This window comes from Heloderma suspectum, chromosome 4 (assembly GCF_057233095.1).
Source record: "Heloderma suspectum isolate Gila_16-S chromosome 4, 16-S_ref, whole genome shotgun sequence".
NCBI classification, from domain to species: Eukaryota; Metazoa; Chordata; class Lepidosauria; order Squamata; family Helodermatidae; genus Heloderma; species Heloderma suspectum.
In genome coordinates this window covers 232,620,628-232,648,237 of record NC_139461.1, presented here as the reverse complement: position 1 = coordinate 232,648,237, position 27,610 = coordinate 232,620,628, and the positions used below count along the sequence as shown (strand labels likewise).

Below are 27,610 nucleotides of genomic sequence, written 5' to 3'. Positions count from 1 at the left end.
GACAGGATAGAACAACCCCCTGCTCAGTGCAGGAAGCTTGATTCCTAGGCGGTCGCCCATCCAACTACTGACCGGGGCCGACCCTGCTTAGCATCCAAGATCAGACAAGCGCGCGCAGGAAAACAGCAGGAAAACAGCAGGAAAACAGCACAGCGCTTGAGCGTGAACCGAGCTCGCGCATTCGTTGAAGCACTGCAATGGGAAAAATGGGTGAGTGTGAATAATCATGTTTTAATGCGAGAGCGTTTAACCTGACGGGACACCGAATTCACTGTGATGGTGGGTGCAATGTTGATCGGCCCTAGGAGGCAGACTGTTGCTCACAGCAGAGGAGATGGGTGGCATCACCAAGGAAGAGAACAGGGTTCAGGCAGGCAGAGGAGAGGCTTACTGGGCCAGATGCAAAGGCTTACTGGGCTGTATACAGTCCAAGGTTAGCCAATCCAGAACCCTGTATCCAGAGCAGTTTTAGGAGGGAAAATGGGGGCTCGGCTTCTGAAAGCAGAGTACTGCTTTTGCTGTTGCCACCTCCACCACAGGTGACAGCAAAAAAGGAAAAGAAAGGAGGACCCGCTCTTGCTCCTAAATGGTGGGTGTGCCTCTCAAATGCCAACATCCCCCCTGAAAAACCTAGAGAAACAGTTTCCCAGATTGGCAGCCTGCAAATGGAGCTTCAAAAATTGGGAGACATTTTGGATCAGCTCTAAATTTAATATTTAGGAATGTTCATTTAATCACCTGGTCTATTAGATGCTGACAGTGCATACTCAGAAGCCCTATTTGGGCATTCAACCCCCCACCCCCAATTCCAATCCTATGCGGGGAAGAGCAGGGCCACTTTTGTGGGGCCAGCCCCTCTGTCACATCTCCAGCCAAGGCCCTACCCACTGCCTTCCACACCTTGCTTGGGAAAGGCAGATGTCAGGAGTCTGCTCCACACTGGTAGGCTCTCCTCACAATCTAGAACCGTGATTGGCTAGGCTTCTAAATCACATGGGGAGTCTACCCATGTACACCTGGAATCCCCACTTCAGAGAGGAGTGTGGAGGACTGTGGGGGAAGGCAATGATGATGCAAAGAGGGGGCAGAGCCAGTGAGTACAGCCCCACCCGCTCCCTAATTGTGTAAGTCCCAGACATACAAACAGGGCTAGAATCTCAACAAAAGTTGGTCTTAGATTCTGAGCGAGTAAAGAAAGTTTGGCAGACAGTGGAATACAGCTAAGCATAATGGGCTGGTCAAACGTGTATCCCAAACCAGGTCACTGTTCCAAAATTTGGCGACATCTGTACTGTGAAGCAGGGCTGGCCCAAGACATTTTGCTGCCTGAGGCAAAGGACAAGACGGTGCCTCCTCCCATTCCATGCACAAAAGCTGACTGGACTGGCTGATGAACCTGTCTCCCACACAAATGATGGGACAACATTCTCCACTGAACTTGAAGGCAGCAGGCTAACTTAAGGCACACCGTTCTGTCCTTGAACACCTTGCTGCTGCCTCCCAGCATCTGCTGCCTGAAGCAATGGCCTCACCCTGCTGAATGGTAGGGCCAGCCCTGCTGTGAAGCATGCTCTCAGTTTGCATGTTCCACTTTTCACCTTTTCCAGTGAAGGGGGAGCACAGCCACAACAGTGGAAGTAGTTTTATTCAACCTTCTCTTATCAAGAAGCCTCCCCACCCCAGTCCAGATGTATATGTGTGGTATGAGGGAAAGTTGTAGTTTCTAATTTTTGAAAAAATGCATTGCAGGGTTGTGTTTGGGCATTAAAAACAGATCTTAGGACCCAACCCTGCTGAGCCCTGGCTCAGATGTTTAAGTCCAAACTCTACACCACAAACAGATTGGTGTAAGGTTTCCTCACCTTTCTTTGTCTAAGCAAAGTTGGGTTATTGGAAAGTAATGTTAGCCCATTATGAGAGGTTCTTTTATAGTCAGCTAAACTTTCCAAGTATTTGAGGATACAGCAATCTTCCGGGAAATCTGTCTATATATCTGGAAGAAGATTGGGGAGGATGTGTATGTACGTGTGTGTGTGTGTGTGGCGGGGAGAGTAGCAGGGGGGAAAGAACTGCATTAGTAGCATAACTCCCAACTTTTGAGCTAAAAAGGTGGGCTGTGCCACTGAAAGTATTAAACTTGGGGAAGGTCCAGAGCCTGTTTTCACTTAAAGCTCAAATCTCTCTGCAAATTGTTGTTAGTTCTGGTCTAAATTCTAAGAAGGGAAGGGAAATTGTTTGAATCCACAGCGTATGCAAGCTGCATAGTTAAAATATCTATGATCTGCTTCAGTGAGGGTGGATGTCAGATAGCTCCCTACTACAGGTAGATTTACAGAGGCTAGAAAGTTAATTAGAGATAATAAAAGATGCCTCATAATATTTCTCAATCAGGGGGAACCCCCCCCCCCCCAAGGGCCTCTGTGCAGAATTTTGAATGGCTTTCCAATAGCTTGGTGATATTAGTAACATCCTTTGACACATGTCACTTGCATTTCATGGCTTGGGTCTCTTTGGCTCTCTCTGTCGTTTGGCTTTTCTCCATCATTAATTTACTTTTCTCGTTTGCTCTTGTGTAGCGTCAAAGGTGCTACCACTCCTGTAGCTGGAATGAACTCAGGTGAGCGTCTATCACTGCTAAAATATAAGCTAGAGTTTGAACTGTTACTCAGCTCATGGGAAAATTCAAAACAAGCACAAGCCCTTTGATGAATATGGTGGTCTTCTGATAAGCAATCAACTGTCAAAAATTGGGCTCAATGTTATTATTTTTTAAAATCTCAAATGTCCTTTTATTAAGAGGCCAACTGTCTTTCTCATTCTCTTGGTGGTTTCTAATTTGTCTAATGAAGGTCAGATACATTTTTAAAACATTCAACATCCATGCAGATTTTGCAAGCTATGTGCAAGGGGGGGGGGGGGAAGCTGGTGACATTATGTTCATTTTTATAGAAGCTTAACTATGCAGAGTGCTTGAAAAGTTTGGTCTCATTTGTGCTTGGGCTGCAACCAGGTAAATCATTGAAAGTTGCAAGATCCTGTGAAAGAAAGTTAGAAAATAAGATCAAATAATCTGTGCATTTGTGTGCATGTATGCATATGCACACACATAGACATGTGCTCACAAAATAACACACAAAAGTTAATAAGTATTTCTATACTACTTTTCCCATATGCTCAAAAGTGCTTCATGTTCATTAATAATTATCTCAGTACTCTTACAGTAGCCTGCAAGGTTGGCTAGTATTATTATCCTGTTTTAGAGGTTGGGTGATGGGTGGGTGGGATTGAGTATGAAACACACTAACCTGCCTATGGCTACCTAATGAGTTCATGACAAGCTCAGATTTCAACTGGAGATTTTGAGGTTGTACCTCATCCTCTTAACCATGATGCTTCACAATAGACAGTTGCATCTATTTTTTTTTACTACTTCTTGAAATATTCACCATATATTTCAGCCACTTGAATATGAGTTCACTAGTTTGCAAACTCCCATCTCAGCAAATTCACCACATGTGTGACCATTAACATTTACAGACAATGATTTGTAGGACCAGTGGAGGCTGGTGGGTCTGATGTCAGTGAGGTGGTAAATCTGCTCCAGGTTTCATTCAGAACAAGTCAGAACTCTAAAGGAGCCATCGAAGGTGTGGAACTCCTTTAGAGTTCTGATAGTTTCTGACTGAAACTTGGAGCACATTCACCACCTCCCTGACATCTGAGCCAACAGCGTCCACTGTGCAGGATAGTGCAAAACTCAGCTTTCAAATTCAAAAGTCAGTTTCTGAAGTTGAAGAAATTGAGTTTACATGCACAAAATTCAGGGTGAAGAGCCCTCCTTTGAAGTGGCATATGAATTTTGTTATAAAATCTGCAGCCCACTTCAGATGTAATGCTAAACCATATTCATGTGCTCCCTTCCCCTCTTGAAGCAGGTGGAGGCTGTTTAAAGTTTCTGTCTGTAGTTTTGAACAATTTCCCATTATGTACAAATTCAATCAAATCAGGATCAAAATGTGGTTTACTATCCTGATCTGTCAACCAACTGTAGTTTGAACAAACCACAGTTTCTTGTATTTAAACAATTTCCACACTGCAAACTAAAGATTTAAGCTTCCTTTCCTTACATGTAAAGTGAGCGGGGGCGGGGGATACAAGCACAAGGTTCACATCTGGTCATCCTTGTAATGATAAAGCCTAGGTTCATGTTATGTCTGAAATGGGTCTAAGAGCACATTACAATTGCAACTCAATTCTTTTGAATTTCATACTGAAAAATTTGGGGTTGCACATTTGGAACCCGATGACTTTTCTTCTCGGTTGTCATGTGGTGAAATGGTTTTGTGTGAACACCTTGTCACACAATGAGATCTCAAGTCACCACCCTATCCTGGTAAACAATAGCTTTCTAAATGCATTTCAACAAGATATAGTAACTGGGTGACCACCATGGAACTGCCTCAGGTGAGTCATTCAGCTCCATCCCTACCGCCACACCAAAGCTATGCTGCTGCTTCCTTCACCATGTTCAGAGGTCTTCCTCTTTTGTTACAGTCATCTCTGTGACAGGCCCAATGGCAAGAGATGTGGAGAGTCTGGTTCTGTGCATGAGAGCCCTCCTGTGTGATGAGTTGTTTCGTCTGGATCCAGCTGTGCCCCCACTACCCTTTAATGAGGAGGTAATGGAACTGGGTTCAGGGATAGACCCATTAATGTGAGAAGAGATTCTTCTTCTTCTTGATAGGTCCTTAATGTATAATGAAAATCTATGCGCATACACACACACACACTTTCCAGTTGGTGAGAGGGGGGCTCCACAATTTGTGTCATTGCTGAGTTGTTGCAAGTGCAATGAATGTAAGCAGGTATCTAAGGTGGCTTCAGAGGGATTTGATGCTGTACTGCAGCCTCATTTCTGGCCTCAGGTGGGATGGTCAAGCAAGGAATGATGTTAAAGTCTGCAGGATGAAGCCAAGATTGAGGTCCAGAGCTATGCTTGTTTGAAACTGGAGGTCCAAAACTCACTCAGAAGAAAAGAAGGAAAAAATAGAACTCAGTCCAGCTGACAGGGTTCAGAAAACTGAATTCAAATCCTATGTCTAAGTCAGAAGGGTAGGGTCAGCAGCCAGAGTTAAAGTTATGGAAGACTTAGAGGGAACACCAGTCAGGAGGCTAGATAACTTATTGTACAACAGGAAACTCTTTACCTAGATACAACTAAGCCCAATGACACCTAGTGACTAAATATATACTGACACAGCCAACATAGCAGAGTTGAATGGTGAAACCTGGGTAGAGGACAGGACAGGAATGTGATGGTTCTAAAGACTAGATAAAAAGATTAAGGCAGAAGCAGGATTGCTCATTCTTCAGGTATCAGCTGAGGTTTTTGGTTTTCAGTATGTCATTTTCAGTCTCAAGTTTGCTTCATGAAAACATAATTTGAACCAAAGTGAATCCTCGTTATCTCTGGCAAGTGGTAACACCCAACTGGCTGTCTGGGTCACTGACTAGTAGAATGTACTGACAACCATGTGCTTCAGTGTACATCAAGCCATGTTAATTGATGTGACCATTGGACATGGTCAATCAAATAAATAAATAAATAAATAAAATAATTGATTCAACAAATTACACCTACTTTGAAGTTTCAGGCCACAGCAGAAATTGAAACATGAGTACATTTTGTTTTTGGCAAACTGGAACATAAATGGTATTTTAGAAGTTGAATTAACTATTAGTTCATTTAATTGAATATTAGCTAACGACCCAGCTTCACACAGGTGAGAATAGCCCTTAGTTTGATACGCTAAATTCTTCAGGCAAACTTACCAGCTATCAGAGTTGGACACATGGTGCCCACCCTGTTGAATGTAGGCATGGCCCCTAGCACCCGTAGGCATGGACACTGCCATGATGCACCCATATAGCACCTAAGGGAGGGGTCTGTCCATTCCATTTGCCTGCAGGGAGAAGCTGACCCATAGCAGGGGGAGGGGACAGGTGTATAACTCTGTTTCTCAACCTACTAATCTCCCCTGGCTTCAAACTGTATCAGCTGCAAAGCTATGCACTGGTTAGGGAAATCTGCCCCTACTTATTGAAAAGGTTACTGCAGGCTTCATCCACATGGACACATGTAAACTCAATAAAAGCAATTAATGTATTAAAATACCAAAATAACTCCAAGGTGCACACTGCTAGGGTTCCCTTAGTATGCATGCCAAGTTTCAGGTCTCTAGGTTTCATAGACTTGGAACTATGGTGCTGATGGACAGACAGACAGACAGACACACACACACACACACATCCTCTGCTATTGTTATAGTTTTGTTGTTATTGTTATAGATGTGAGAACCTATATTGAATAGTCAAGAAAATAGACCAGAAATGTAAAGGTTCATGTGTGAGCCTCACTTTCCCATCAGGCACGTAGCAGGACCCATATTTTTGTGAACCGCCCAGACAGCTTCAGCTATTAGGTGGTATAGAAATGAAATAAATAAATAAATAAATAAATAAATAAATAAATAAGCAAGCAAGCAAGCAAGCAAGCAAGCAAGCCATAAGGGAACTGTATTTCACCCTTCTTCCTTATTTCAAGCATGGCCTCACCAATTCCATTTGTACCCAAACCTCTTCTGCGTAGAAATATTGCCTAGTTCATGTGGCAAGGAACCTATATGGTGACTGAATCATTTAGCTTATTTTCCCCCTGCAAGTTTGTTTGTTTGTATGTTTGCTTGTGGGGGAGGGGGCTTTATGCCCTGCCTTTCAAGTTAATTTCTAGAGAGGTTTACAAAAACTAAGAAATGCAATAAATACAAATTAAAAACATAACAGCCATATACTAAAAGTAGCAAATCTAAAGAAAGGAGCATAAAAACAGTGCCAGAGTTAAAAAATATTAGATCATAAGGACTAGGAAAGTAGAAAATTCTTTCTTGGTGTCAAAATGACATCAAGAGAGACATCCGACTAGCCTCCCTAAGGACAGCATTCCAAAGTAGTGGAGTGTATGGATGGAGAGGCATATGGAGAGACAGGCCAACCTTCTGGTACCCTGGTTCTAAGCCTTCACCTTCGGCTGAGCTGTGAAAAGTCAGGTAATCTCAGGAATGTTTCATTATTGACCTGGTGACCAGCACTAAATGAAGATTCACCTCGTTGCAGATTTACTCTAGTTCCAGGCCCCTTAGGATTGGATACTATGATGGAGATGGTTATTTCCAGCCATCTCCCAGCATGAAACGGGCTGTGCAGGAAACCAGAAAACTCCTACAGGATGCAGGCCATACGGTAAGCTCTGTGCTCCTGGAGTGCCTGTCCTTATATTACCTTAATTTTAATCTATAAATGAATATAATTCACTACATTCATTCATTACATTCATTACAATGAATGTAATTCATTTATAGTAATTTATTTTACTGCTTTAATTTGATTGGGTTTTTAGGATTCATGGAACAGATGAATAATAATAAGCAATAGATGTTATGCACAAATAATTGCACATTACTAGCAAGGACATTGGCTCTTGATCCTTGTAAATTATACTATGTGCAGTACTATTTGAAAATTTTTAAAAAATTCATAAGTAAAAGATGCAGTGAAAAAAACACTTTGGAGAAAAATTGGGATAGAAAAGAAGCATAAGGTGGCAAGTGAGGAAGGTACTTTGTCATTAGCATTTTCTAGGATACACCTAGGCAAGGGCCTGGCACCACTGAAAATGTATACTGAGAATTTAGATTGCTACACATAGTCCTGTAGCCACACTTAGGGTGCAATCCTATGCATATTTAGACAGAAAAATGTCCTACAACTCCCAACATGCCCCAGTCAGCATGGCTGGCTGGGGCATGCCGGGAGTCATAGGACTGTGCTGTTAGTATGTCTGCATACCAGTCATCGACTACAGGCTAACATTTATATTTATATTTCTTTTTGTCACTACCAGAGCTCAGCTTAGCCAAAGGTTTCAGGTTCTTGTTCAAACTTGTGTTTGCATCTGCACTGCAGCTAAAAGACAGGGCTGCAGGGCAAATTTCTAGGCAAAAATAGATTGATGTGGAGATGGAAACATTTTCCATCATGGATAGATTGCTAGTTCCTTCTGATCTCATCAGTCTTAGGACCCTTTATGTCATGAACTTGGTACAAAATCGCTATCTATTCATGGCAGTTTATTTGTACAAACAGATCTTTGGTACAGTAGTCAGATGTCAAATGAACATTGAACAGAATGAAAATAACAGACTTGGGGAAAAATTCACTGGTTCTTCTTTCATTTTGTTCATTGCAGAGATACACATATAAGGGTATACTTATACCTGTGCATATCTATATATAATTTTTGTTGTCTTTAAATATTGATTTTTGGTTTTTTTTCACTCAGCTCATACCCTTCACTCCCCCTCGAATCAATTTTCTGGTGGATGAGCTCTTCACCAAAGGCCTCTATGCTGATGGAAATTCCACATTAGTGGAAAAGTTGTAAGTAGATACAAAAACATCTTAGGAAACAGCAATGGGGTTTATTTAGATCTATTTTAGATCCAGAAAGACGGCTTCTCTTAGCTCTGTCTCTCTTCTTACTGATTAAGTGTCACAGCCAACCATGCTCTTCACCCTCAGATGGGGAACAAGAAATAGATCAATCCTAATAGCAGTAATTTACAGCCATCACCACCACAAGACAGACTTGGCAGGCCTGAATACTGAAGAGAAAATGCCTACCTGGTCCCTTTGACTTTCCCCCTTTCCCCTTCATTTCATCATGAAACAGGAAGGAGCAAAGGTCACCCAAGTCAACTCAGCCTCAAGCAGGACCTTCCACCTAGGGATGCAGGAGACATTCGAGACAGACTAAAATGAGCTCGGATTTCTAAGACTCCGACCTGTGGAATTCACTGTGGAGACACTGTGCAGAGTCTGTGGACTTTCGGATGATTTTTTTACTTTCCCAAAATTTACACATATACATTTGTAGGAAAATGCGTACGTTTCTGCTGAGGAAACGTCAAATGGAATGGGGGACAATACGCTACATGTTATGTACTAAGGTAAATTATGTAAATACTTACGTAAATACTTTCGTAACTATTTGCGTATTTTTCTGCATGATGAAAAAAAATTTGCATCCGTCTGTGGGTGGATGACAGAACAAAAGGCACCTGATAATCTGCAAAACACAGACAGAGCGGATTTTACACAGATCCCTACTTCCACCTGCAGGGGAACGTGTGGACAAGCAGAGTTTCCCCCCAACTTCCCTTAACTTCCATATTCATAGAATCATAGAATAGTAGGGTTGGAAGGGGCCTACAAGACCATCGAGTCCAACCTCCAATGCTTTTTCAATCCTCTATGGATTTGGGGATGCTTCAGTTTCTCAAATATCTGATTATTAATACAGTACACCACAATGTGAGCATTTAAGTGCAGGATGGTTGCTAGAGTTTAAATTTATCAGTTAATTATGCAATGAAATAGATTTATTAATCAGGAAATTTAATTATCTTGGCAGGCATTCAAACATAAATGAATAGAAGGTGTTCTAAATTTGGTAAAAATGTGTTTTTGTTTTTTTGTCCTAAGATAGTATAAAGAGACAAGGCATATACTTGTGCAGTTCTAAGGCTACAATACTATACTGTACTCGCTTACCTGGAAATAAGTCCCACTGAACTCAACAGGGCTTACATCTGAGTAGACATGCATAGGATCGATCAAACTGTGGAAGTTAAAAGCCCACATTTCAAAGCTAGGTTCTGAGACCCAGGGGAATCCAGAGTCCTCTTGAATGCCAGAGTGACAGGCCCTGGAGAAAATGAAGCAACTAGCAAGTACTTTGATTGGGATGGGGTCAGCCATGAGGGTGAGGGGCAAGAGACGCTGCCCTCTGAACATAGCAAAGTACCACCACTGGAGGCAAGCAAACTCCATAAAGCTTGAACTCACATTAGCTGCCTTGAGCAATTTTATGGAAAGGAAGGATAAAAATATTTTACATAAATAAATAAATAAAACACAGAACAAGTGACCTTACCCCATCACAGCAGACTCTAAAAGGAAGTTTCAAAACTGAACTGAATCCAAAATCTGAATGCTCTAAGCTTCAGAGTCTCCCCCATACTTAATAATCAAAAGCTGCTGGAACTGGGCAAAAGAGTGTCCGCCTCTCCCCACCCTAGAGAGAAAAGATAAACCAATTGCTATCTTACACATCAGAGACTCTGCAGAATTATCTGCTTTCTTTCTTTTCACCATGCCAGTGATGGAGAGTTTGTGGATGACACTTGGACAAACCAGATACATTGTTACCGATTGCCAAATCTGCTGAAGAGGATCCTGGCTCTCATTTTAATGCCTGTGGTGAGTCTCCTAGGCATGTAACAAAGTTCAGAGATAGACATTCTCCATATATACCACGCTGTTCTTCTGGATAACAAGTAGAGCTGTGCACCGCTTCACCTCCAGAGCCGAATTGCGAGCCAAAGTAGGGTGCTTCATGTTGCTTTGGGCCACACCCAAAGTGGGTCATGGTTGGCCCGAAGCAACTGGAAGCAGGTCAGGTCACTCTGAAGCATTTTGGCATGCTTCAGAGCGATCTGGTAGCTGCCCCCCCCCACGCCACCTCTCCGCACCACACCACCCTGCCCCGCAGGTGCCTTGCTCCTACCTGGACCCTCAGGACATGCACCAGCATCTGTTGGACTCTTCAAGGAAGTCGTCATGGAGACTTCCTGTTTTTCTGGAAATTGAATGTTGTGCAAATGGCAGCTGTAAGGCCATCCTGTATGCAACATTACAGGCGTAAACGCCTGTAATGTTGTATGTATGACTGCCTTAAGGCTGGTATTTGCACAGAATTCAATTTCCAGAAATAGAGGAAGTCACCAAAATGATGACTCCCTTGAAGAGGCGGATGGTGCAAGTCCCAAAGTTTCAGCTACAGAGCAGGGGGCTCATGCCGCAGGGGGTGGGGAGGGCCCACTTCAGCCACCTGAATCCTGCTTTGTCCCTGGAGCCCAAAGCAGGTCAGGTTGGACCCGAAGCAGCCTAAAGTGTGTTGGGCCTGACTTGGAAGTCCCAAAGTAGCCTCCAAGGTGGGTGAGGGGGTCCCTGCACAGTCCTAATAACAAGCATAAGATAATACAATTGTGGAGTGTCACATTTACATATCACCCTCTTGCACTTCCATATTGGTAGCAACCAATAGTTAGTTTTTGTAAGGTGCTTTCCTGCTGTCCAAAAAACAATCCAAGTTAAATCTGTGCCTTTGTGGTGTTTGTCTGCTCTTTGTCTGCTTGGGGTCATCATCCTTCCCTCTAGATTAAAGGAGATCAACAATAGGATGGTTCCCAGCCAACTTTTACTGGAAAAGATCAAGGGAATGCCATTTTTCCCCAGTAGGAGATTGTAAGCCAACATGAGAGAGGACAACTTTGAAATATCTGGCAACAGTCTTGCATGGATGTCATTTCTCTAGCTTGTGTGATCATGGTAAATCTCAGATGCTGCCAGTTAGCTGAAGAGAGGTTAATATAACCTATGTCAATTGAATCTTTGAAGTCTAGATTCTTCACTAGGCCAGGTTTGGAAGGACAGACCAGCATAAGCTGGTAGTATAGCAAAGTAGTCATTGGCTATCTCACTACATTGTATCTGCTGGATTAAGATCCTTATATCCAAAGGCTTAATTATGACCTGAGGAGGTGAGTGGGCCTAGATTCATGAGATGACAATAACTCATTAGAGATTGAAATGTACAGGACAGGAGAAGGTGTCTGACAAGCCACAAGGCTAGGAATGCAAACCTATACACATCTCCCTGGGAGTAAGTTCTATTTAACTCATTGGGGCTTACTTCTGAGTAGACATGAATAGGTTTGTGCTGTAGGTGGGATTGGGAGGAGAGAGTGCTGGGTCACGATCCAATGCAGCAAAAAAAGACACTTTTAATATTTTGACCAGTATTCCAAAATGCCTAAGCATCTAGACACATTTCCAGGAATAAATCTGCCAGGCTGCTCCTTGGAAATATGCTGAAACCTTTGTGGTGCATCTGAAAATGAGATTGCTTACTAGTTTCTTAACGGAATGTTCTTACAGGAAGCTTATGGCTCCCTATTTGCATTGATTGCTATTGTTATATTTAAATCGGAAAGTGGCTCTGAATCTTTAGAGAAAACCATGTTCCATTTTCTTCCGAGCCGAAGCTGAATCATAATGTAAACTTGTATATTTGATTGTTTCCCTCATGCGCTGTCTCAAAATGACTGTTTCATTTAGAGCTTGGTCACCTCAGTCAATCTTGTTAACTGAAATCAAGTTCTAGCTGCCTTCCTTATAAAGCGGAATAACCAAGGTAGAAAATCATAATCTAAGAATAATGACCTTGATGCAGCCAGTCTCAGGTTTTTCATATGCTGCTTTTTGATGATCCCATTCGCTGCAAAATGATGGGGTTGGAAAGCAAAGTGGAGGCATGGAAGAAACAGTATTGCCACAAATCTTTTTCTACAACAGCTTCGTAGGACTGTTTCTTCCTGGGTTTTCCCCAGCCCATTCCATGAAGTATGTCACAAAGTCACAACATGTTCTTTTTTATCATGACTATCCATGATTAGAAAATTCCTTGACAGTCAATCAAAAAGGCAAGCACTCTCCAGCTATAGTAACAAACTTTAAAGTCCCATTGATTTCACTGAGAGAATTAATTACATGCATTACTCTCTTCTTCCGAAATCAGTGAAAGCATATAAACTTTGCCTGGGTTAAGCCCAGTTGCTTTGAGTGGCTGTCTATGAATTTCACAGCGTATGATCGAATCAGACCTTAGAAACAAGTTAACGTAACATAAGAAGAACATGACATAAGAGCCCTGCTGGATCAGACCAAAGGCCTGTGCGGTCCAGCATTCTGTTCACACAGTGGCCAGCCAGACACCCATGGAAGGCCCACAAGCAGGACAGGAGGGCAATAGTGCTCTCCCATGAGGGTTTCCTAGCAACTGGCATACAGAGGAATATTGCCTCAGATACTGGAGGTAATATATAGTCATCGTGACTAGCAGCCATTGTCCCCAGCAGTATGATGAAGCATTTTACCGACACAGAGTGGATAAAAATAACAGAGAGAAGGGCCAACCTAAGACATTTTTCTGCCTGAGGCCAAGGACAACAGGACCAACTGGGCTGGCAGTTGAATCTTACTTTCATCCTGGTCATGGGGCAGCTTCTTCCATCACACCTGAGAGCAAGGGCTTAGCCTGGGGGGGGCAGGTCAGGGCTGGGTGGCACACCCTGCTCTGTTATCCAGCAACTTGCTGCCACTCACTTATTGCTTTGCCTAGTACCTACTTACCACCTGCTCAAAGAATTGCTGCCATGCAGCATCAGTGTGCATCAGGTGAGCACAGCAATGCGTGAACACATTTGGTGACTGACAGAGTGAGTGGCCTGGGCTGGCTGCCTCTCAGCCTCCTTGCTCAGTCGGAGCAGGGGCCTTTCCTAGATAGAGGCACCATCTGTGATGTGTTGAGAGAAGGTGACCAGGCAAAACAGCCTGACAGTCAAGGCCAGCAACAAAGAAGCATCACCACTGCCAAGACCCTAACTCAGCATGATGGGAACAGCGGGGTGGGGGGGGGCAAAGGGACTACCCAGGATGGCACTGCCACCCTACCACCAGAATCTGCTGCCTAAGATTCTTTCTATTGGGCCTAGCCCAATGAGAGCCTCTTGCATCACATGACAACTTGAGTTATGTTTGACTTTTACTCCTTCATAACTTTGGGGCTGTTCACACAACATGCTAATCCACACTCAGTGGTTGAATGTGGGTTGTTTGTTGAACCATGGGTTAGTGTGTTGTCTGAACCCAGGACATTTTTTGCAAGGTGGCTTGTTAACCATGCAGTGTGGGTTGTTAACTACCCTGAACAACCCAGTAACAAACCATTGGTTCTCAAGGAGGATTGTTTGAGAAAAACAAGACACGCTGCATAGTTAACAAGCTGCCCTGCAGAAAATCTCCTGGGTTCAGACAACACACTAACCCACAGTTCAACAAACAACCCATGGTTCAACAACAACCCACACTCAACCACTGAGCCTGGGCTAGTGTGTTGTATGAAGTACAGTGGGAGAAGATTGCAGGGGGAGGGAGGGGGGAGAGATGCCAGTGACAAGTTTCAGCCAGCCACAAGGAAAACAACTGTGCAATTTAGCTTGAATTTACAAATTCCAACAACCATGCCTAACAAGAAGACAAATTGCAAAACACTTCTTGCAAACTGAATGTAAAATCTGCGATGGAGGTGTTGTCAGGGTTGTATCTGAGCCCACAGAGTCCCAAAGCAACTCTGATTCTGAGGAAGAGAGGCAATTCGTGGGGAGGAACAGCAAACAAGGCGTGGAAAGGGAAGGATAACCTGAACATTTAGATGTGAGGCGCAGACGCAGGCACAAGCGAGAGACCGCCGGGGCCAAGCTTCGGCGCTCAGCCTGGTTGGCTCCACGTCAACAGCTGCACCCAGAAGCATCACGGGAGAGGGAGAGATCTTCCCCTCCCACTCCTTAAGTCCAGAGAATTTCTGCCCTTTTCCCAAATGGAGATCAACTGATGTACTTTCCCTTTGAACCCCTAGATGGCTGTTCCTTTGTAGTTCTCTGAGTCTCTAGCAATTAGCATGTGTATGCAGTGACAGAGTTTACTTTCTTGGGCTCCAAGATCACCGCAGACAGTGACTGTAGCCATGAAATTAAAAGATGCTTGCTCCTTGGGAGGAAAGCTATGGCACACCTAGACAGCATAATAAGAAGCAGAGACATCACCTTGCCAACAAAGGTTCATATAATCAAAGCTATGGTTTTCCCAGTAGCAACGTATGGCTGTGAGAGCTGGACTATATGGAAGGCTGAGCGCCGAAGAATCGATGCTTTCGAACTGTGGTGCTGGAGAAGACTCTTACGAGTCCCCTGGACTGCAAGGAGGTCAAATCAGTCCATCCTAAAGGAAATCAACCCTGAGTGCTCATTGGAAGGACAGATACTGAAGCTGAAGCTCAAATATTTTGGCCCCCTAATGCGAAAAGTCACTGGAAAAGACCCTGATGCTGGGAAAGACTGAAGGCCAAAGGAGAAGGGGACGGCAGAGGATGAGATGGCTAGATAGCATCACCGATGCAACGAATATGAACTTGAGCACACTCCGGGAGAGAGCGGAGGACAGGAAGGCCTGGCGTGCTATGGTCCATGGGGTCACGAAGAGTCGGACACGACTGAACGACTGAACAACAACAACAACAACATGCCTCATTAGGGTAAATGGAATTAAAGCCTTGGAAAGCAGCCCTTTTGTCTGAGTGTTGATTTGGCTATTGGAGTATTCAGTAGGCAACAGGGGAATCCTGACAGGTGTATTCATCCATATGATTATTCAACTTCCTGAAATTGGAACTTATTGAGACTCTTTGTTTCAGATCTATGGATTCCCATGGAATTATGGGAGTCAATGTAGACTGACAGGAAAATATAATTACTAGCTGTAGATGTTAAGGTCAAAGGTACTCACTGAGGTCATCTAATACTAATCAAAATATTATTGCTGTTATGAAGCCTATTAAATTAAGCATGTCTTTTTGAAGGGGATCTGGGGTCAGATCCAGAGGAGCATGCATAGTGTACATCTGAATGTGTGTGAATGCACTTCTGTTCTTCTGAAAGTCTCCCTTTTTAGGAAGCAGCCCCACAAAAATTATTTTTCAACTCCCCTCAAAAGGCCTTTGGAGAGCTTGCACAAAAGCCTTTGAAAGGAGATGTCAGCAGGTGGTGGTGGTGGAAGAGAAGATAATGTGTGTGTGTGTGTGTATTAGCTCCCCTTGGGATCACACGATTTGTGTGCACTGACAACCCTTTGGATCGCTAGCTTTTTGCTGAAGATGGGTACAAGACAGAAAGTCCATCGGTTTCTTTAGCAGAATGCTCGAATGAATAATTTATTCCAAGGATTTACCTCTCATCAAAACCCCACCAGCTGTAATTTGCAACTTATCACTTAGACACCTTCCTAAAAGCTATAGTGAAGATAGCATACAGATGGCTCTAATTTAGGATATGTCCTAAATTGTCCTGCCTGTCCTGTCCTGCCTGATCTCAGTCAGCAGTACTTACAGACTAGCAGACAGGACTTCTCGGCCATAAGCAGATGTGGCTCGCAGGCTGTAGAGTGTGTAGCTGGCTTCCTGCCTCTTCCTGGGATATTCTCAGTGGCGTGGTAGAGTGCTGAACTGGGAAAATAGCAAGATGCTTCCTGGAAACATGAGTGGCACTAGCACCTGGGCAGGCCACCCAGTTGCCAGGGCCCAAGGAGAAGAGAACCAAACCAAACCTCAGGCCCAACGCATGTAGCGGCGAGAGCGGTGGGGCCACTGCCACACCCAAGGAATTCCTGGGAGAATCGTGGAATAATTTGTGATGTGGTCGGCATGCTCTCACTGGTGTGGGTTCCACTTCCTGGACATAGCATATGTCATACTCTATTACATCCCAGTACTTCTTGTTGCTGCAGCTACTGTCTGCAACATTCTCTCTTCCTCCTCCTCTGGCTCTTCATTGAAAGAGAGAGCTGGATTGGGACTCCAGGAGGGCCGGATTTGGCCCCCAGGCCTGAGGTTGCCCACTCCTGATCTACACATATATACAGGCTGACCATAAGATGAGGATTTACAGCATTAAAACTCCAACAGATTCCTGTTACCCATCTGATTTCTAGGAGAGCCATAGTGCCATAGGATTTTCTGCAGAGAGCAAGTCAACCATCTGCCCCCTCCAGTCTCAGTTCCAGCACTAACTAGCTTCCTGCTACACACAAAGACCTCACTCACCCCCTTCCCTTCTCTGGGGGGTGGGGGTGGGGAAATATGAACCATCTCCACCCCTCACCTATGCTTTCTTGGGCCATCCTAGCTCCCCTTGAAATACATTACCAGAATGTTACCAGCTATCAACTATCCTTTGTCAGGTCCTAAGAGGTATTGTCTCAGGCCACCTATACTGACAGAGACAAGAATTACAGAGTTGGAAGGGATTTTCAGTCTCTTTGCAATCAGAGCTGGGCTGTAAGGGACCCTTGAAAAGACATTCAGACTAACCACAAACCCAACGTGATATTTTGAGTTCAGCTAAGGTTTTCCATCAGTGAGTACTGTATTCTTAATGTGATATTTTGTTTCAGTTTCCACGAATCTCCCGACATCTGCATGCCCTCCTTGGAGTAGGGTAAGAGAATTTTACATGACTTCTGCAGCCCTAAATGCAACCATGGTTTGGTTTTGTGGAATATCAACAGTGTTCTGACTTCAAGACCATGGTCATGAACCTTCGAGAATGCATTGAGTAATGGGACTTTAAGATGCTCTAGAACAGCCTTCCCCAACCTGGCACGCTCCAGATGTGTAAGACTACTACACGGCCAATGACCGTGCTGACTGGGGCTGGTGGAAGTTGTAGTCCAACACATCTGGGGCACTCCAGATTGGGGAAGGCTGCTCTAGACTCTTTGCCTGTTCACTAAACTGTGTGTGTGTGTGTATTTCATGCTCCCCATGGAATGTGCTCTGGTCTGTGAAAGCATATGCCACAATATATCTTCTTGTTCTTAAGGTACCATAAGACTCTTTATTGTTGTTGGATAAAAGCTCTTTTACTTTAAACTTTAAAGTAAAAGAGCTTTTATGGTATATTCCATCCAGTAGGGGGCAGCAGTACATTGGCCAAATCAAAATGTGTATGGGAATTTGGTAGTATGAAAAAATATTTGTCATTATCTTTAATCTGAATAGCTTGGAATCAAGATGTTTGGATTTACAAAGAGTTTAACTGACATGGTGCGATATGGGGAACATTCTAGCGAATGTGGAAAACTAAGGTTCAGACGCTTGCTGTCTGATCATCATAGTGGTGACGAGGGATGTCAGAGAATTCCGCCACGGATCTCGGGGAGGCCAAATGCCAGCACATTCAGCCCCCCGAAATGGGTGGTGGAACCGTCTGCCCCCCCACCCCCTCCCGGGACGAGACTTACCTGGAGCGGATCTTCCTGGCGGCAGTGGCCCGGCGGTGGCTCCGGCGGCGGCGGTGTGGCGGCGGTGCGGCGGCGGTGCGGCGGCGGTGCGGCGGCGGTGCGGCGGCGGTGCGGCGGCGGTGCGGCGGCGGCAGCCGGTCTTCTGACCGGCCGCCACTGCCGCCATTTCCAGTTAAAAAAGAAAAAAAAAAGACGTGATAGGCTACGTAAAGATTTACGTAGCCTATCACGGCTAGGTTTAAAAAAAATGTGATAGGCTACGTAAATGTGGACGCTACGCTATTTGCGTTCCCCTTATTTTCACCGTCTTAGACTACGTAAATCTTGACGTAGACTAAGATGTGCCAAAACAAGGAACGCAAATGGCAGCGGCCGTGGCCGCCGCCATTTGCGTACGCGCGTTGTTTTTTGTTAAGTCAGCCGTGATAGGCTACGTAAACATTTATGTAGCCTATCACGGCTGACTGCAGGGATGCAAACGGCGGTGGCTATGGCCGCCGCCATTTGTGTCCCTGCTAGCCAGCGGCCGAATGTCCGGCTGCTGGCGGAGCCGGCCGGCGGCTCTGCAGAATCCCTGCGGAGCACAGCCGGCCAGCCAGGATTCCGGGGGAGGGCAGAGTGCCTCCCCCCCACCACCATCAACATAATCCGTGAAAGGTAAGTGACTTTCGTACATCCCTAGTGGTGACACTGAGACAGGTTGCATTTCATTGTTAACATCTTTGTTGTAGAGAGACAAAGAGGAATACGAAAATGAAGGGAGACATTTAAATGATCTGATTGTAAGAACAATAGCTTCCCCAACATTCTGAAGAATTTTTTTAGCGTTACTGAAGGTTTGGGATGTACTATTACTAGTCACTGATGAAGATCCTAGGTTAGAATTGCATTTGACACATTATAAAGATATTTTCAAATGATTGTATTAATTTGCATCCAACATATGACTATTTCTGTGCTGGCTTGACTAAGTGGATATACCTATATGGGTAGTTTTGATAAATTTTCTTTAAAAAAAAAACCTTTTCAGTATCATTATTGTTAATTTGCATGTGTTTTATGAATTTCCTAGGTCAGTGAAAAACTTCTGGAAGAACAATGTTGACCGGATGGTAATTCTGTTTTCTCATTATGAGGCAAAAAAAAGTAACCAAGGATTCCCATTCTACCACAGTTCCTGTTCACCAGGGAGAAAGCTGTTTAAATGCCTGTTTGGGGGGAAAGTTTCCATACAATCTTCATATTTGGCTATTTCTGTTCCCTTTCACTGTTCACCAGAGGGAAGTGCAAAGAAAAAATGGGAAAGTACCTTATATATCTCACAAATCTATATGGTTTGATTTGGGACACTGATATCACTTGAGAACTTACGCAGACTGTGTGCATGACTGCAATTTGCATAATTACCTGCAATACAGTGTGGGTTGCCGTGTCGTCCGAAACTGGTGCGGTGCATGATGGGGGTGGCTTCCTACCCATGCCACAGCCCATGGCTTGTAGGGTGGGTAAGAAGGTACTGCTGCTGTGCACTGTGCCAGCTTTGGGTGACATGGCAACTTGTGCTGCACTGTGGGTACTTGTGCAAATCGTGGTCACGTGCAGCACATGTGTGGAGGCAGGGAAATGAGCCACGATGGCTTCTTTTGCCACCGTGATCATCCAAACAACAGCCACAGACTCTAGGACTGCAATTCTAGCGCCAGCCATGATAGCCATGAGGAGTAAGATTCCACAGGTCTGTTGTCATCAGCACACAGTGGATGGTGCAATGCTGTGCCATGCTGCACAGCAGCAGATAAGGAGTTTGTAAGGGTGCAATCCTGTCAATTGCACCCCTGCTGATCGGAAAGCTCCTGAACTCAGAGGCTTTCAATCATCCAGTGCTGAAGCTGGCAGGGTGGGAGGAATTGTGGAGGCAATCTTCTCTGATCTTCTGTATTTTCTCTAAATGGCCTTTTTAACCCATCTAGCAACGGTGTTTCAGAGCGGGGGGGGGGGGAGGCTGGAAGAGGCTCAGGATATCCTGGCCTCTCCGGTCTCCTCCCCTCCCTGCCCATCGGAATGCCCCCTTTCCCACCTCTCTGAGGTTGATTTTCCAACCTCACAGGGCAGCAGCTGCGGTTGAGGAAGGCTGCCCAAGACTGTTAGGTCATCATTAGCCCCTTTTAGAGATAAGACGTTACTCATAAACACCAGATGTTCTATCCCTAACTCCATGAATGTGCCAAAAGTTGACATCTTTCCAATGACCCACTTCACATTCTCAAGCTCCTAGTCCCACCCTCCCACCCATATTAGAGTCAGAACTAGGCTGGTCAAGCGTATTTCACAGCATGCCCTTTTCACCACCTTCCCCCCTCTCCTCTGCCCATACCTAAGCTGATGAGTGTGCTAGTCGTCCTACAAAAGTGACCTGCAGAAAGTGCAGACACAGTTTATTCTCCTGGGAACTTCCCTCTTTCCTGGAAGCATGACCTGCATACCCTGCTGCAGCCTTCCCCAACCTTCGGCCCTCCAGATGCATTGCACTACAACTCCCATCACCCCAACCACTGGCCACGTTTGCTGGGGATGATGGGAGTTGTGGTCCAACACATCTGGAGGGGCCAAGGTTGGAGAAGGCTGCTCTACTGTGACCACCATTCTTTTAAAAAAAATGTTGCTGGGGATAGACTCTGGTAGCTGGGAATATCTGGCCGTGGACTGTTCCGCAGATAATAAAAGTGAAAGTTTGTTTATTTGTTTGTTTGTTACATTACAAGTATTCATGTAAAGCAGGGGTGGGCAACCTTTCAGCCTGAGAGCCAAATTCAATTGTGGAGAAGCTCTCGAGGGGCTGCATTCCAGAGGTGGGTGGAGCCAAATGCAAAAGGGATGGGATCAAAAATACAATAACCTACAAACAAGCAAAAATCAGCACAATTTAGCTTAAAGCCCTTCCTGCCAGTAACTAAGCCTTAGGAGAGGTATTCAGTCCTTCAGAATGGGAATCCCCCATACTGGGAATGGGAATCCCCCACAGGGATCTGTATTAGGACCAATGCTTTTCAACCTGTTCATAAATGATCTGGAATTAGGAGTGAGCAGTGAAGTGGTCAAGTTTGCAGATGACACTAAATTATTTAGGGTGGTTGAAACAAAAAGGTATTGTGAAGAGCTCCAAAAGGATCTCTCCAAACTGGGAGAATGGGCATCCAAATGGCAAATGCAGTTCAATGTAAGCAAGTGTAAAGTGATGCATGTTGGGGCAAAAAATCCCAACTTCAAGTATAGCCTGATGGGATCTGAGCTAGTGGTGACTGACCAGGAAAGAGATCTTGGGGTTGTGGTGGACAGCTCATGAAGATGTCAGCCCAGTGTGCAGCTGCTGTAAAAAAAGGCAAACTCCATGTTAGGCATAATTAGAAAAGGAATGGAGAATAAAATTGCCAATATCATCCTGCCCCTATACAAATCTTGAATGCAACCACACTTGGAATGTTGTGTCCAGTTCTGGTCACCACACCTAAAAAAAGATATTGCAGAGCTGGAAAAAGTGTAGAAAAGGGCAACTGAAATGATCAAGGGGCTGGAGCATCTCCCCTATGAGAGAAGGTTACAACAGGTGGGATTGTTTAGCTTGGAAAAAAGGTGGGTAAGGGGAGACATGATAGAGGTGTACAAAATTATGCATGGTGGATAATTGTGGATAGGGAGACATTTTTCTCCCTCTCTCAAAATACTAGAACCCAGGGTCATCCTATGAAGCTGATTGGTGGGAGATTCAGGACAGATAAAAGGAAGTACTTCTTTACACAGCACATAGTTAACCTATGGAATTCGCTACCACAGGATGTAGTGATGGCCACCAATTTGGATGGCTTTAAAAGGGGGGTTGGACAAATTGCTGGAGGAAAAGGCTATCAATGGCAACTAGTCCTGATGTCTATGTGCTATGTCCAGTACCAGAGGCAGGGAGCCTATGTACACCACTTGCTGGGAAGCATGGGTGGGAGGGTGCTGTTGCGCCCATATCCTGCTTGTGGGTTCCTGGTCGACAGTTGGTTGGCCACTGTGTGAACAGAATGCTGGACTAGATGGACCCTTGGTCTGATCCTGCAGGGCTCTTCTTATGTTCTTATGAAAAGAACTGCACGAAAGCTGGAAAACTATCACGTGATTGGTGGCTGGGTGAGAGGGGTTGGGGCCAGGCGAAGGAGGCCTGACTCTCTGGAGAACTGCAGAGGGCCAGATTTGTCCCCCAGGCCTGACCTTTCCCCCTCGTGAAGTAAACAAAGGCCTATCTGGCAAGGGTTATTAAATCACACTGGAAAATACAATGTTTATGTGTAGGACTTTGTGCAGATTTTGGAAGTGTGATGTCTTTTTCTTTTGCCGGTTGCAGATTTTGGACTGGGCCCTTGACACTTTGAAAATACTCTTCAGCAGGCTTAACTTAGTTATTTTTCCTAACCTTTTAGGGGTGGAGTGGGATCACAGGGCAAGGTTCTGAATTTTGGGGATATTTTTTTGTCAGCAGGTGATAAAAGGGTACTATTGGGTGAACAAGAGGTGTGTAGGAATGGAGGAAACCAAAATAGGAACCATAGTGAAGGTACAGAAATTAGCAGAGCGCCAAGCATCGTTTTCAGCCCTCTGTACCAGGAGTCACAGCCTCCTTCTGGTAATCCTTTTTAAAAAGCCTTTAGAAGTGAAAGGATTCTTTAGCACACTTCAGGATTTTCTCCAAAGTTATGAGGACTAGAAAGTTTCTTAGGTTCTACACTGATCAGCATCTAGTTGCCAGGATGTAAACACATTTCTGTGTTCTAAGTTAACAATCAAGTTGAGCTGATCCAGTCTTTATGTATATAACAGCCATTGTCTTTTCTTTCTATTTATCTCCAGGCTTACCGTGATGAATTCATTGCAGAATGGAGGAAGCTGAAGCTGGATGTTGTGCTTTGTCCTGCTTTGGGACCAGCTTTTAATCTTGGATATGCCGGCAAGCTATTTGGTACCAGCTGATCCTCTCATCAGTCTTTGGTGTTGTGTTCACCCTGCTCTTGGGTTGTTGCAAACTGGGTTAGGTTATGTGGGTGTAAAGAAAGGATCCACCAATCCTGCAAACCTCTCCTTCTTTATTAAACTCTGCCCCACCTTTCTGGTCATCCTGGCTTTTGGGGTGCAGGGAGTCCCCGAAATGCACAGGTTGTTACCTGGGCGAAAGGCACTGCCAGCTGAGCTCCCAGATGCCATTGAGTGAGTTTCAGCCTCTTTCCCCTTATCTCCCTTGGATCAAAGCTTGTAGTGTAAATTGAGCAATTGAGCATATGGGAGAGTATTCCTTGGGTGATCAAGGTATGCAGTCAAAAACCCAGATTCCAGTGGAAAGAAGGAGTTTCACTATGCAGAGAGAGGCATGGAGCTAGCCCTGGGAGAGGAAACTCCCACTGTTACCTTGGATGAGTGGTGATAGATAAGAAAAAGATTCCCTCTCTCATTGAAAATCCCCGGTCTTATCTCTAATCAGTGATTGGAGATAAGAGCAGGGTTTCTTCTCCCAGGGCTAAAGAGAAGCTGCCTTTCTCTAGCACAGACAGGGAACCTCTGCAGGCTGGATTAGGCCTACGTGCCAGAGGTTCTCCACCCCTGCGTAAAAGATAAGGGATGAGGGAGAATCAAGCAGGTAATAAAAAGAAATTAAAGCATCTCTCTACCTAATTAACCTTACTCTAGGCAAACCTACAGAGAAACTAGCAAACTTACATACAAAATGCAAGGTTGTTTTTTGTTTGATGGAAGACAAGACTCCTAGGCAAACAGCCCCACCTTTGTCTCTGTACTCAAGAGAAGGGGGCTGAGAGGGGAATAAGGATTAACCAATCAGGTAGCTTAACCAATCAGTCCCAGTATCTTTGGAGTATATTTGAGACACACGCTAGCCAAATACACAGGGGGATGTTGGTTATTAGCACATACCCAGGCAAGTAGGATAAGAGCGATATGAATGGAAGGGTTTTCCTCTTCTGACAGCCACGACACTCCAGCAGGGAAGGTGCTTCACACTCTGGGAGTGATGTTATATATGTATTGTGAATCGCTTAGAGATTTTAGTATATTAAGTGGCATACAAGTAGTATGTATAAATAAATAAATAAATATGGTACATAGGCAATACATATATACATATATTATACATATATAATACAGTATAAAACCAATATAAAAACAGAGTAAGAACAATACAAAATAAAGAATTAAAAACTTTACAACAAAGACAATAATAAAACAATAAATAAAACAGAGCAGTGTCATAATTCATTACAAGCCAGGGAAAGCTGTGTAAACAAATACATCTTCAAGAGACATTTAAAGTGCACTACAGTTTCTGCCCCCAGCTGCTATTTGCCCCTTTGCCTATGTACATAGGAGTTGAAATACAAAACATCCAGAGGGCACCAGGTTGGGGAAAGCTGTTCTAGGCCATCACTGTTGCTGTCTCTCTCTCAACCCACCCTCCCAAGCTCATACCTTCTCTCAAGGCTGCCATGAGTAGATTGGTATTTTGGATGTGGCGCCTTTATTCCTTGATCATTCTAGGTTTACTTTGCATGAAACCTTGCTTTTTAACTTTGTACGAGTGAGCCAGTGAGAAAATAACAAAAATAATAATAAACCAAAAGAACAAAACTGTGTGAAGCAGGCCTCATCTCCTTTGAAAAACTCCAAGGCAAGAAGATTCCCAAAGTCTGACTTGAGGGCAAACGTTCTCCAATAGTTGAATTGTTTGTACAGTGAGGAAGAATGTGCCTGTATGCAAATGTCCCATATACCTTTTGGTGATAGGAAGGCACTCTCATTGCCCAGAGCATGCAGCTTTTTAAAAAGGCTGTGGGCTCTGATCAAACCAGTTCTTCAGGTTTTCAGCATGCCTGAAACCAAACCAGGAAAACCGGATTTCTCTTTTAAGAAGAGAGACAAAAGTTGATTCCATAGATGTGTGCATGGCTGAATAGGCCGGTGCCTGTTGGCAAATGACTTAAGGAGCAATCCTATGCAAGTTTAGACAGAAAAAAGCCCTACAACTTGTAAGACTTTTTTTTCTGTCTAAATGTGCATAGGATTGTGCCCTTCATCAAGGAACAGTTTTCTGAGCCTATACCCAATGAGCAGTTTTGCAACTGTTCTTTAAAGTTCTTTTAGTTTACTTGATAAAGTAATGCAAGAAGTAATGCATCCCTTCCAGCAATGCCTTGCCATTTCAGGATCATTTCTTATCCCTTAAAAAAATACCCCCAACAAAGGATACTTCAATGAGAAAGTCTTTCTTCTGCTCACCTAATGAGTTCATTTGGATGGTGTATGTTATTCTGCGAATCATCGGATTAGGATGGACACATTTTGCGTTGTACAAGTGTGCATTGTTCTCTTATGCCATTTGCATGTTGGTGATCACAAAACAAAGATCTGAAATCTTAAGTGTTGCCTGTGGTCTCTTTCAGTTGCTACTACTTACACCCACCTATACAACGTCTTGAATTTTCCTGCTGGAGTCGTACCAGTCACTACAGTTACGCAGGCAGATGAGGACGAGCTGAAGCTTTACAAAGGGCATTATGGAGACCCCTGGGATAAGAGAATGAAGGAGGTCAGTCAGTAGCAACCAAGACAATTGCTGTGTATGGAAGCCATCTAGTCAGCAGGTCTCTCAGTTTGTTCTGCAAAACTTTCACGGAGTTACCCATCCTTGCTGCCCCTCTAAAATCAGTGAAATTTTGTTTCAGCTTAACATGGACCCTTCGGATGGAAACTTGAAGTTATTTCAGGGTTAATTCCTTGGTTGCTCCTGAGCTGGGCAGGATCCCACTTATTGCTAGAGAAAATGATATTTTAAGAGAAACTTCTACAGCCTGATCCCAAGTGTGGTTGTTTGGAATAGGTTCTACTGAGTTCAAATTCCATGAATGAGGCAGGGAGATAAACAGCTCTTCTGAAGCACCCTTCCTATACAAACATTTAAAGCCATGATTGTGATCTTGGAGCAATATCTGGAAAGGGCACAGGATGATTAGCATCCTTTTGGCACAACTGCCTTCTATGCAGGGTTCCATTTTTATGGACAGCTCTGTGCAATTCAGCTCAAAGTCCAAAATAATGTAAGACTTTGCAGCCTTGTGCTCCGAAGCAAAAATGGCTATTCGTGTTGGAAATGTATCCTGAACATTTTCTGCTGACCTGCTGAAGGTCTCCTTACACCCTAGTCTTGGAGAGAAAGTTGCAACCGGTTCCGAAAGCAGCACGCAGTTTAGAAGCCTCTTGAATGTTTCATGAGCCACAGGCTCAAGCTGGCTTCTCCCCCAGTAATATCCTCCTGCTTTGTGTCTCCCTTGCAGGCCATGGAAGGTGCTGTGGGGCTCCCCGTGGCTGTCCAATGCGTGGCCTTGCCATGGCAGGAGGAGCTGTGCCTTCGGTTCATGAAGGAAGTAGAGGCAGTCTCACATGAGAGGAGGGGGAGGAGGAAGATCTGAGCCTGTCGGAAAGGAGTCTGCAAGGGTCGGGATGTGTTGCATCCGCTAATAAACATTTTTGTGGGTGTCTTCAGTTTATTGCTGGATTTGTTTTCATAATGCTGGGTTTGCTCAGTGACATTTTCACCAATGTGCTACAAATAGACTTGGAGAGCATGGGTTAATGTGTAGGTTAGTGAGCAATGAATGTTCAGTGGTGCTACATAAAAAGGGATACTGAAAATGCACATTAAAAGGCGCAGAGTGGTAGGCGGCAGTATTGCAACCGAAACTCTCCCCACGACCTGAGTTCGATCCCAGCGGAAGCCGGGTCTCGGGTAGCCGGCTCAGGTCGACTCAGCCTTCCATCCTTCCGAGGTTGGTAAAATGAGCTTCTGGGGGAAAGGTAGTCATGACTGCGGAAGGCAATGGCAAACCACCCCGCTATAGTTTGCCATGAAAACGCCAGCAAAAGCGGCATCCCTCTAGGACTCAGCAATGACTTGGTGCTTGCACAGGAGGAACTTTTCCTTTCCTTTCCTTCTGGAAGGAGGGCTTGTAGCACTACCAATCAAAAGACGATGTGCAGCTATACTGTCTTCCCCTCCTTAATGCATTTTCTGTGGTAAGAAAAGGTTGGATGACACAACGGGAAAAGATGGGAGGATTACAAATGGAAGATGATGACATCTGGAACCCCTGTAAATTTCTGTGAATGAGAAAGGGCAATGGCATGATAAAAGCCTTTTCTGGAAGCATCCCAATGTTTGAGTATCCAGGTTCATGTCCTCCTGTAGACCAGGGGTGCGGAACCAAATATGGCAGGGCAGATGACATTGATGGGTGTGGCCACAGCCAACTGGCATCACTGCCCCCCTCCCCATTTTCCCTTTCTCCTGTTAGGAGAGGCACAGAGTTCTCTCAGCATGGAGAAAGGAGATCATCTGGCACTGGGAGTAGGGATGTATGGACTGTGTAAAATCCACTCCATCTGTGCTTCACGGATTGTCAGGCGCCTCTTGTTCCAT

The 27,610-nt window shown here is 44.5% G+C and overlaps 1 protein-coding gene across 1 annotated transcript in view; it reads left to right on the top strand.

The window, feature by feature from the left end:
* The window catches only part of LOC146348216 (vitamin D3 hydroxylase-associated protein-like), a 40,417-nt gene extending 13,693 nt beyond the window's left edge, over positions 1-26,724 (top strand). Inside the window, exons 6-15 of the mRNA XM_084848278.1 lie at positions 2,577-2,617; positions 4,555-4,679; positions 7,174-7,299; positions 8,399-8,496; positions 10,278-10,377; positions 17,245-17,288; positions 19,166-19,205; positions 22,981-23,089; positions 25,578-25,723; positions 26,469-26,724. Coding sequence (XP_084704404.1) covers positions 2,577-2,617; positions 4,555-4,679; positions 7,174-7,299; positions 8,399-8,496; positions 10,278-10,377; positions 17,245-17,288; positions 19,166-19,205; positions 22,981-23,089; positions 25,578-25,723; positions 26,469-26,603 — 964 coding nt within the window. The 3' untranslated portion in view covers positions 26,604-26,724. The remainder of the gene's footprint in view (positions 1-2,576; positions 2,618-4,554; positions 4,680-7,173; positions 7,300-8,398; positions 8,497-10,277; positions 10,378-17,244; positions 17,289-19,165; positions 19,206-22,980; positions 23,090-25,577; positions 25,724-26,468) is intronic.
* The last annotated feature ends 886 nt before the right edge of the window (positions 26,725-27,610 follow it).